At 40.0% G+C, this 12124-nt stretch overlaps 1 protein-coding gene across 2 annotated transcripts in view; it reads left to right on the top strand.

The window, feature by feature from the left end:
- LOC122641991 (phosphatidate cytidylyltransferase 1-like) overlaps positions 1 to 12124 on the top strand; it is a 27241-nt gene extending 15117 nt beyond the window's left edge. Inside the window, exons 7-14 of one of the 2 annotated variants that reach the window (XM_043835363.1) lie at positions 3404 to 3560; positions 4074 to 4121; positions 4216 to 4302; positions 8774 to 8902; positions 9008 to 9064; positions 11400 to 11483; positions 11666 to 11740; positions 11935 to 12124. In XM_043835363.1, the coding sequence (XP_043691298.1) occupies positions 3404 to 3560; positions 4074 to 4121; positions 4216 to 4302; positions 8774 to 8902; positions 9008 to 9064; positions 11400 to 11483; positions 11666 to 11740; positions 11935 to 11949 (652 nt within the window). In that variant the 3' untranslated portion in view covers positions 11950 to 12124. Of the gene's footprint in view, positions 1 to 3403; positions 3561 to 4073; positions 4122 to 4215; positions 4303 to 8773; positions 8903 to 9007; positions 9065 to 11399; positions 11484 to 11665; positions 11759 to 11934 lie in introns of both variants that reach the window. The other variant, XM_043835362.1, reaches the window with a different exon arrangement.

The following is a 12124-nucleotide window of genomic DNA, read 5'->3' as shown; positions in this document are numbered from 1 at the left end:
AGAGTGTAATAATATGTGGTGTAGCCTGGCTAACCGAACTGTTTAACAATATTTTTAGTACAAAGAAAATGTCGGATGAATGGAGGAGAAGCATTGTGGTCTCAATTTACAAAAATAAAGGTGATATTTAGAGCTTTAGTAATTATAGAGGCATAAAGCTAATGAACCATATGATGAAGTTATGGTAGAGGGTTATTGATACCCAGCTGAGAAAGAATACTACTATTTCGGAGGACCAATTTGGCTTTATGCCAGGTAGATCCTCAATGGAAGTTATATTCTTACTTAGGAGACTCATGGAAAGGTATAGAGGGGGCAAGAAGGATCTCCATGTGGTCTTATTGACCTAAAAAAGCATATGATAGAGTCCCTAGAGAGCTAATCTAGCATATACTCGAGAAGAGTAGGGTTCCATGTAAATACATGGACATAATTAAAAACATGTATGATGGCATGGTGACTAGCGTAAGAACTGTAGGGGTCAAAGTAGTTAGTTCCCAATTATGTTTGGGCTACATCAAGGATCAACCTTAAGCTTTTATCTGTTTGCGCTTACCATGGATGATTTAACTAGAGACATACAAGATGAGATTCCTTGGTCTATGCTTTTTGTTGATGATATTGTGTTGGTGGATGAGACAAAAGCAGGGATTAATGTCAAGTTGGAGTTGTGGAGATCTACTTTGGATAAAAAAGTCTTAAGATTAGTAGAACAAAGACAGAGTACATGGTGTGCAACTTTAGCCATACTCTGACGGTTAATGAGGTGGTCAGTATTGGTAATAAAGAGATACCTTAAAGTGATTATTTAGATATCTGGGATCTATCGTAATTCATAAATAAAAAAGGCGATATAGAGGATGATGTTTCCCAAAGAATTAAAATAAGATGGATGAAGTGGAGAGGTGAAACCGGCGTGTTGTGTGTTCGTCATATTCCTTTAAAGCTCAAAGGAAAATTTTATAAGACTGTCATACGACCGGCTATGACGTATGGTGCGGAATGTTGGGCAGTTTAGAAGTGGCACGTAGATAAACTAAGTATGGTAGAGATGAGGATGTTGAGATGAATGTGTGGCAAGACTAGGAAGGATAAAGTAAGGAATGACCATATTAGAGTTGAGTTGGGACTAGCCCCTATTCAGGAGAAGCTATGAGAGAGTTGTTTGAGGTGGTATGGTTATGTTCAACGGAGGCCTTGGGATGCACCAGTGCGAAGGAGTGATTGATTCAGATTGAAGGATCTAAAAGAGCTAGGGGCAGGCCTAAAAGGACCTTAGGAGAAGTGAGGAAAGACATGCATAGTTTGGGCCTTGTCTCAAGTATGGCCTCGAATAAAGCTGATTGGAGGGCAATGATCCATGTAGCCGACCCCATTGGTGGGTTATTGCTGAGTTTTTGTTGATGTTGTTGGGCTTTTTTTACTACTATGTTTAATTTTTGTCTTTGCATGGATCCATGTAGCCGACCCTATTTAGTTAGGATAAGGTTGAGTTGTTGTATGTTTGGTGGTATGTCAGAAATGGAATCCTTAGTGGCTCATTCAAATTACCAACTGCTTATCCCAAAAGCTCGAGCTGTTAAGGGCTACAACAATGTTAATCAACACACAACACCCCTCCGCACGTGCAGACCCACACACACATGGCTCTACACGTGACATCAAGGGGCACAACATAATGTAAGGTTGGATCACGAAGGACCTAGCCCCCAGGCAGGATCTTCTTGAATAAAGTTTAATGCTGATTTGATCTACAAAATACTAGGTAACAATTAGAACTTGTAGTAGATCACACAATGAAATTGATTGAAATAGGAACAAAGAAGAAAATAGAAAAGCATAGGATTGGATTGAGAATCCACTCTCTCCCAGGTTTCTCACCCACAGTCTCTCACCGTATTTTGGTCTCTCACCAATGGCATCTCACCATACTCTCTCACAGAGCAAAGCACAAGGCTATGGTATTTTTTTTCTTCTCAATAGCATTAATTAAATACATGAACAAGGCTGTAGCCCCTTATAAACTTACTTAGAAGACTCGAAAACAGACTCAAACACTAGAAGGGAAAGGCCTAACACAATCCTTAACGAATAAGGTAACATAAACTGACTAGGAAACTAAATAATGAAAGAAACAGACTCAAACAGGACTCTAACTAAACTAATGAAGTAAATCCCGTTTTCCTACTTTCTACCCATATTTTAGGCTCATTAAATTGGCCAATTAAAAAGTAAACCTATGAGATCAAAAGCCCAACACCTACATAACCCAACCCAAAGTTTATTTCCACTAAAATAAGCCCTCTAGGTGACTTATCTGCATCAATTCTCCTCTGCTTGGGGAAAAAAAAATCATCCACGGGTTTGATAGAGATGCTACATCGAACCAAAAAAAATCTGTCACATCATCAGACCAGGCTGCCTCTCACAGCTGTTGAATCCCACAACTACACCGGGCTGGTTTTGAGACTTTCTCTTGCGGCTACACATGGAACTTTGATCTACATCACAACGTAAAGGGCACAACGGCACATAACACAAACCCATCGCACTTACCAGGGATCAAACACCCGACCTCCTGGTTTTGATTCCATGTTACAACCACTTATCCCAAAAGCTCGAGCTGTTAAGTAAGGGCTACAACGATGTGTATCAACACAACAACAATTCACACCGCATTGAAGGATTTATTGTAATATCTTGCCATTCATCAGATTTTACCGAAAGGTCTACAAGGCTGGATTCTCCTCTTGGTACCTTTTTGGTTTTAGAATTGCAGTGGCATTTCTCCTCTGCTTGGGGAAAAAAAAATCATCCACGAGTTTGATAGAGATGCTACATCGAACCAAAAAAAATCTGTCACATCATCAGACCAGGCTGCCTCTCACAGCTGTTGAATCCCACAACTACACCGGGCTGGTTTTGAGACTTTCTCTTGCGGCTACACATGGAACTTTGATCTACATCACAACGTAAAGGGCACAACGGCACATAACACAAACCCATCGCACTTACCAGGGATCAAACACCCGACCTCCTGGTTTTGATTCCATGTTTCAACCACTTATCCCAAAAGCTCGAGCTGTTAAGTAAGGGCTACAACGATGTGTATCAACACAACAACAATTCACACCGCATTGAAGGATTTATTGTAATATCTTGCCATTCATCAGATTTTACCGAAAGGTCTACAAGGCTGGATTCTCCTCTTGGTACCTTTTTGGTTTTAGAATTGCAGTGGCATTATTATTTTCATGTAAGTACATTTCCATTGGTTCTTATTTCTTCAGATGTTGTGTTTAATCCTTTTAGTTATTCTTGATGTTACACTTGACAAGTATATTAATATAGGTGATATTTTCTTAACATTTTCTTTCCTGATAAACTCTAGATACCCATGCAGGTTTCTTCTTCCAGCATCACTTATTGTAATCAATGATATTGCTGCCTACTTTTTTGGTTTTTTCTTCGGTAGAACACCTTTAATCAAGTTGTCTCCGAAGAAAACTTGGGAGGGTTTTATTGGAGCATCTGTTACAACTATCATCTCTGCCTTCATGGTGAGCATGATGTATTCTTTTCCCTGACGACTTCAAAGCTTGCTTCTGAGAGTCATTGATTGCTAACTGTTCTTGGGAAATATTTCTGATTCCCTCTTATTTTAACTTGAATCAGTGTCACTTTGAAATTTTCACCCAAGGAACCGGTCTGTGTATGAGAAATTGAGAGGCACAGTCCCATACTTTGCTCTCTCTGTGGCCTGTGTTTGAGTAGTTATTGGGGATTTAACTGAGATGATCATTTGGGTTCCTAAGATACACCACTTTCTCACTGTGCCTTTTTATTTGAAATGGGCTTTGTAATTGTCTGCTTGGTTGCCATTCAAACATTTAAACCTATTCTCTGTTATTTGTTAAGTTATTTATTTATTTACAGTACATGCTTTGGGCATGCTTAATATTCATCTCTTGAATGAACTTGTATTTTTTATGAGGCTTCAGAGTTCTTTACTTTTGGTGTTTATAAAAATTAGATGCATGCTAACAGGAATTGATAATTCATGTCTTATGAAGTTAGCGAATATCATGGGGCGTTTTCAGTGGCTAACATGTCCAAAGAAGGTAACTTTTTGAATAGATAATGCATTTCTGTGTTCTTAACCTTGCAATCTCGGGCAGGTGTTTATTAACCACTTCCATGGAAAAAATTGTGCAGGATTTATCAACTGGTTGGCTTCACTGTGATCCTGATCCACTCTTCAAACCAGCATTTTATTTTTTGCCTGTTTGGGTTCCTCAATGGGTGAGTAAGCAAGCAATACTTAGTTGTTCCTAGGTATTGCCTACTTTGACTTTCAAACTTATTGAATATTTAGTGGAAAGCTGAAAGAAATAATTAAAATTGTTGTACAACTATTTTCTTTTCATGATACTGAAGACATTTTACTGTATTAGTTGGCCTCATAAGTCATAACAGAATATATTATTTTTGTATTGGGGCTGTCTTATTGACAGCAGAACTTGATTATTATTCTGTAAAGATTTAAAATATCATACTTGATGTACTTTTCTAGTTTCTTACTGTATGGTCTATGCATTGCATAGTTGCCTAGGTGGTTTCCTAGATCCTAGATAATGCAGATTAAATCCGAACCAGGAAAACCCAACAAGAGACTAGTACAGACAGGATCGCAGAAACAGGGAGTATATAGATCAGAAAAAAGTATAACTTTGGCCGGAGATATCAGAACAAGCTTGAGTGTAAGGGTTTAACAGATCTATCAATTGATAGAAGAACCTTGAGAATCAAAGATCGTTAAATAAGTAAAATCAGCTAGTGAAATTCAAGCAACAAGCAAGAACTGAGTAAAATATAGCTGGGTTTGATGATCTGTTTTAAGAAATCTAGAATTATTCTAGTAAGTCGGAAATATCGGATTCACAGATCAGGTTTAATAATTAGCAAGAAATTGGTAGGATTCTGAAATTAATATTCTGTATGGAAGAGAAGAATATTAGAAGAGATGAGGGAGAAGTAGAAGAATTAGAGGAAAATACCAGAATTGGAAAATGAGTAGAACAAAGAAGAAGAATGAGTAAAACTCACACCTGGTAAGAGCGAGTGGGAGATCGGACCTGAGATACCAATGACCAATCCAATATGCACAGTTCAACAGCTCCAAAACTCTTAAGAAAAGTCAAAATGTTTTTTTTAACTCAAATCATGTCCAATTGATGGGAGGTGTATACATATATATAACCTTTTAAATTTCTATAATTGACATTAAAGGACTCCTATTCACTCTCAAACACTGACTTAATGAAGTAGACTCAAAACAAAACTCTATCTAGTTAATAAGTATCCTGATTTAATGCAAACGCTTAACTACTAATCCTGTGTACAAGCTTCACTTCTACTAATTAAGGCTCAATACAGTAAATAATCCATAAACAAGTAAACAAGGCCTATAAAACCCCATTTATGGCTCAAAATCTGGCCTGCCTAAGCCCAATTGGTCAGTCTTGACTGCATCACTACGGCCACCAAGTTGTCGAGGTTCCTACGTCCCAGAAACATAGAAAAAAGGAGAGAAAAAGGGGGGGGGGGGGAGGAGCAGGGGAAATGGAGGAAAGGAGAAGAGAAGGGCAAAGGGTGGAAGAATAAGAAGACCAATGGGGATTAATTTGTAAAAGGCTCCAACTCTGGAAGGGTAAACTTCTTTCCTATGCTGGGAGGGTTGAGTTCATTAGATCAGTTCTCCAATCCTCCTACATCTATCCGGTGCGGCATCTATGGGCTTCCCAAATCCACCATCAAAGCCCTGGAATCCCATTTCTGCGATTTCCTCTTGAAAGGAAAACAATCTCCTGAATTCCTCCATCCCCTTAGCTGGGCTGCTACCTGCCTCCCCAAAGCTGAGGGTTGCCTGGGTTTGTGCAGAATCCACGATTCAAATTTGGCTGGTATTCTCAAACTGCTTTGGAAAATCTCCTCTAAGCGAGACTCTATTTGGGTCAATTGGGTTTATTCCTACCTCCTCAAAAAAGAGACCATTTGGACTGTCCACCAGCCTTCAGACTCCTCTTGGCTTGGGTCTGGCGCAAAATCCTCCTCCGTCCCTTAGCCCTTAGAGCTACCATTTCCAAGATTGCTGAGTCCTCTTTTCCACTTTTGGTGCCCGCTCGGTGTACTCCTCTGGTATTCCTAAACATGCCCCGGTTTCCGCCATCATCTCCCATGGTTCCTGGTCCCCTCCCTCCCCCTCCCCCCTAGTCTCTCCCAGCTTTGGGCCTCTCTCTCTCCCCCTCCCCCCAACCCTTCGTCTTCGGAATGGGTCTCCTGGGTCCCCTCCCCTTTGGGCCTTTTTAGCTCCCACTCAGCTTGGGACTTTGTTAGACTTCAAGCCCTCACAGTCCCTTGGTGCAACCTTGTTTGGTTTAAAGTTCATATCCCCCGCCATAGTTTTACAGTCTGGAGAGCCTTCACCCACTGCTCCACACCCAATCCTTTCTCCTCCATCGGCAGCTTTCTGTTTCTCCCTCCTGGATCCTATGTTGGAACGGTCTTGAGGACATTGATCACCTTTTCTTCTCTTGCCCCTTTGTCTCTTGTATTTGGAAAAAAGACCTTGAATCCTGCTGGCCTGGTAGAAGAAGACCCTTACCCTTCTCAAGGGAGTGGCTTTGGTTGGATATGTCCTTCTCTGGCAATACTATATATGATACTGTAGGAAAGCTTGTGTTTGGTGCTGTTATCTCCCACATTTGGATGGAGCGGAATCTTCGTGGATAGACCTTCGACTCCTGCTCTCTTGAGATGATTTGGAAAGCCATCTATTTTGATGTCAGCTCCAAGCTCCAAGCTCCACGTATTCCCCTATAGTTCTCTTATTGATTCCCCAGGGAACAGGTGTATTGTTGTCTCCTGGGGCTTATCTGTCTCTCTTCTTCAGTCTCCTGTCCCTTCTCCCTAGGGCTTGCGTCTTTGTTCCTTCCCCCCTCTTTTCCCCTGTGTATTCCCCCCCTCCCCCACTTACGGGTTTTTAGTAGTGAATTATTTATTCACCCAAAAAAAGAAGACCAATGGGGAGAAGTAGTTGTAGCTGCACTACCACTGGAAAAGGTGCAGCAGCCACTGCCTCCATCATCCACTGTCACCAACCACGGTAGAAGAAGGAGAAGGACAAGGAAGAGGAGAAAGAAGAAGACCACCTCTTTTGGGTTTTATTTGTTAAAATTATAACTTTAAAGAAGATATTCTTTTATTTTATATATTGCCACTCATATTTACAAGTAAAAGAAATAAAATTTTATTTTTCATATGAACCCCCCTCAAAATTACATCTTAAAGAGAAGAAATTTGTATTTTACGCCTAAAACCCCTTGGTATATGCACGTCTTAGTTGCTAGGCTCCCCTAGGTGCCATGGTGACAAGGTGGCCACTGCTTGGGCTCACCTTGGCGCCATGACAGCTATGGCTCTTTGTGTATTAGGGATTTCCCCTATTGTTTCTCCATAAAATATCATTTCATGCTGGCTTTGGTAATATGCTTGCTATTGTAGTTCCAAAAGTATGGTTTGTTATAGGGTGGGAAATCAAGCTGCGTCCAACAGTTCTCAGGACCTGAGTAGTTGTGGGAATAGTTAGGGGGAATGGGGATTTGAGAAGGTGTTTAAGTATGGCAGAGGCAGGGTGTGGATTGGAGAAGTGCTGTGCTGGCTGCGGCTGAGACCACTTTTTACAAGTATGTATTAAATTTAATTGAACAGGGTGTAGGAAGGTTTTCTACTCAAATGGTATCCAAATGGTGAGGGAAGGTGGTGTGGAAGTCAAGGACCTGATGAACTGCCTTAAGGTTTGCCTTGTGTGTTGCTTTGGGATCTGGGACCTCAGCCAGAGGATATCAAAGAATGGTATGTCATTGGGAGCATGATGCAGTAGCATTATCGTGGCTGGACCGGCGTGACTCGATCTGGAAACCCAGACCAAGACGAAACTGAACCCAACCAGGATTTTGGTCTAATAAGGGGTGGTAGGGATTTATTTAGCTGAAGGTCGTGCTTGGCGCATTGATCAAGTGGTCACTTGCTGAACGCTTGGTCACGGGTTCAAGTCCTGGAAACAGCCTCTCTGGAAACAGGGGTATGGCTGCGTACATTCGACCCTCCCCAAACCCTGCTAAACCCGGGAGCCTTGTGCACTGGGTACGGCCTTTTTAGGGATTTATTTAGCTATTTGGGGTTAATTCTATAATTTGAACTTTATTTATTTTTATTATAGAGTTGGATATATGCAGGAGATTTGATTGAGTTGTTTCCTAGTTTTAGAAGAGTTTGTTTTAGTACTTTCTATTAGGACTCTTTTTCTTTTTTCTTTTTTCTTAATATTCATTGTAAACCAACTTTTGGGGATCGAAAGAATTTTATTTTGGTTGCCTATACTGTTGTCAAATTTTCCTTTTCTCTTTCTTCTCTCCTCTCTTTAATAAATTTGTCTAGTATCCATCCTAGCAAGAAAAGGCCTGATTTGAACCAAACTATATATGAAACTACAATAACCAAAATCCTGAATATACAGTTTCTGCCCAGAATATAGAAAATTAAATTTAAAGACTGAAATGAAATACGTTTGCATCTCTTAAGTTATTTGCCATGCATAATGATATTGATGAAAGTGTTGTGCCATAACAACACATGAAGCTTTAGGAGTTATTGTCAACTAAATTAAACCATGAGCAGACAATTTTTCATCTAATAAAAATTAAACTTGCAGTTTCCATGGAAAGAGGTATCAATCTTGCCAGTGCAATATCATGCTCTAGCTCTTGGTCTATTCGCATCTATCATAGCACCTTTTGGAGGATTTTTTGCGAGTGGTTTTAAGAGAGCTTTCAAAATCAAGGTATTTCCTCATTTGATTGTTCAGTTGAATTTAGATGGCACTTTGAATGCATGTTAAATTTAAATTTTTTGCTTGTTGACCACCCTTCCCTGAAAATTATTGCAGGATTTTGGTCATAGCATTCCGGGACATGGTGGGATTACTGACAGAATGGATTGCCAGGTGCACTGCTAAAAAATTGAAACAATACTCTTATGTCGTATGTATTTGCTTCTACTCCTTTTTTGGTTTTGTTACTAGTTATCAGGCATCATAAGCATTATTTAACTGATCTGGTTCCTGATCAGATCACCACCTGAGAATTACCCTTTGACTCTCTGATTTGAGTCTTTTGGCTTGTCAACTCTGCTGAATTGACTCACAGAGAAAATATTTTTTCATTTGGGGAAGATTAGAATTGCAGATATTCATGTGATTGATGTGGATATGGATTGGTTTTTTCGCATTGTGTGAAGTTGTGGGCATTTCAATATTTGGGTCTCCAGCATGGAGAAACCAGAAAGCAGAGTCATTTTAGGAGCTTTTAATTGCAAAGGTTCATAGAAGGTTGGGGAAAGAATTACATCTCGGCTGGGACTAGATTGGATCTGATAGATTTAACAATTGAGCCTTTTTAAGGCTCCAGCCAAGGTATGTGAGTCTGCAAGAGACTGAACAGACTCCGAGGGAACTTTTTTATGGAGAGTCTTCTCAAGAGAGGAGTGACCATTTGGTGAAATGGGAGATTGTTAGACCATACAGAACAAAGGGTTGGGTATTGACAATTCTTCGGGAAGAAATGTTGCATTGGTGGCGTAATGCTTATAGAAAATCCCAGGTGAATAGGAGTCCCTATGGCATCAGGTCATAAGATCAATAGGGTATGGATGAGAATGGGTGAGATTGGGGTTGGCCAAACAATGTAACCTTAGCATGCCCTTGGATTTGTAGTTGTCCAAGGTTTATTGATTTATGCAGCTCACTAGTGGCCACACCTGATTATGGCAGTGGACTAAGCTTGGTGATTTAGTGGATGGCTTCTGAGGTGGAACTTTCATGGTGGCTTTCCCATTTAATTATAAAAACTAGAGCCCTATATTATGATAGGAACATTTTGCTCTAATGGATGTTGAGGAGCACCAACTCTTTTAGCAAATTCTTTGGCTAGAGATGGAGTTGGGACTTGGGAAGGAGTTTTTGTTTGGGGGCAATCACACGTTGTGACATGAGTCAAGTTTTAGGAAATTTTGGGCCTGCAGACAATATTTATTTTGTGTAGCTCTCTCCTGTACAGGGAAATATTGTACATCTCTATCTTATTTGAAAAATTTTAGACACATCACACCTCCAACCCCCCAAAAAAAAGCCAGCCTGAAAAAACACAGGTAGGACCAGATGACATAACCTGGCTGAAAACAGAAATTAGGTCAGTCAAGACCTTACTCTCCTAAACAGCAAGGAGGATTGTCAAGCTATCGCTCCAAACTCTAATCGCCAAGCCACCTCTTCAAATCCTAATTGCCAGCCTACCTCCATCCTTTCCCATTCTTTCATTAACGGGGTCCATTAATTCAAATCTTTCTTTTCCACTAGGAACTTTATGTAAAACTTTCAGTAACATTTTTTATTTCTTTTAGTTTGTTTAACCTGGCACTGCTTGAAATCACAATTCTAGCCAGCTTCTCTTCCATTCTCATGCTTTCATTTATGTAATCCATTTCTTCAAATATCATTTGCAGCATACATTACTAAGGCTTTCTACGTAAAATTCTATGACTTACTTTCTCCAGAAGATTTTTTCTTTTCCTTTTAATGTTTTATCTATAGATTTGGTGGCTTAAGTCGCACACTATCAGCAGACTCTGTTCAACATCAAATTTTAATTCAAGCTTAACCCAGTGGAGGGAGAGTAAATCAGTGTGGCTTCTTCTGGTTGTAGAGGCTGGTTAGGCTTGAGGAGCATCCAGACAAGCCTTCTTTGCGAAAGCATCGATTTGGAAATTGACATTTGAAAGATAGATGGATCTGGGCATTTGACAAAGATAATCTAGTGCCTAGCCTGTATTTGTTTACATCCACTGAAAACTAAATTTTAATTCAAGCTTAACCCAGTGGAGAGAGAGTAAATCACATAGACCAGCATTCTTTGGGCAAGCATCGAATTGGAAATTGACATTTGAAAGATAGATGGATCTGGGCATTTGACAAAGATAAGCTAGTGCCTAGCCTGTATCGTTGGCATCCACTGATAACTAAAGTTCGACTAAAACTTGAATCTGAATTATTGTCTTCTGTGAATTGGGCCAGGTTTGAGTGTAGGCTTTGGCTTTGCCTCTGATTCCTAGCAATGTACAATTGTATTCAATGGTTTAGCAGTTATTTGAATGGATGGTTTGGATTGTAGTGCATGTGTGACCATGTATTCTTGACATCCTCACTGAAAAATTGAATGTTGATAATTTGATATCACATACATGTGCAAGTTTATGCTGTTCCTAATAATAGTGTGTTTGTGTAGATGGTGATGGCTGTGTTTGCATATATTTATCATCAGTCATTTGTTGTGCATGAAAGCTATTCAGTGGAGATGATCTTGGATCAGGTGAAGTGCTGCTCTGAAATATGCTTGTCTTTGAGTTATACTTGTGTGTGTGCATGCATGTGCTTGCATGGATGTGAGGGTTTTTCCCCCCTTTTCTTGTCTTTGTGTTGGTCTGTTCATCATTTCAGGTTTGAATTGTAAAGACATGTGATTGGGTTGGTTTTGTTGTTATCATGATGTAGATATTGAGGAACCTTACTTTCGAGGAGCAACTGGCTTTGTATACGAAGCTTGGGCATATTTTTCAGGATAGAGAAATTGGACGACACTAGAGGGCAGACCTCAGCGTAATGGTAAGGTTACTCCATTGTGACCTAGTGGTTGTGGGTTTGAGTCAGGAAACAGCCTATCCGTGAAGGAGGTAAGGCTGCATGCATTATGACCCTCCCAGGACCCTGCAGTGGTGGGAGTCTCGTGCATTGGGTACGCCTTTATTTTTTTTTTTTTTGAAATTGGACGACACTGAAGTGTAATATGTTAATTGTAGCTTTAACTTGATACTTTCTCGGGGCACATTCTGTAAATGGTGTTCTGCTTTTTTGTGGAACCACCTTTGAATGCATAAAAATGCCTGTCGACAAAGAAAAGGTTTATGTATAATTCTAATTTCCAAATTGTTTATTCATGCTTGGTTAAGTGTA

The sequence above is a fragment of the Telopea speciosissima genome, chromosome 10 (genome assembly GCF_018873765.1).
Source record: "Telopea speciosissima isolate NSW1024214 ecotype Mountain lineage chromosome 10, Tspe_v1, whole genome shotgun sequence".
Lineage (NCBI taxonomy): Eukaryota > Viridiplantae > Streptophyta > Magnoliopsida > Proteales > Proteaceae > Telopea > Telopea speciosissima.
The sequence above is the reverse complement of the archived record's forward strand: the minus strand, read 5'-3'. Positions and strand labels throughout refer to the sequence as shown.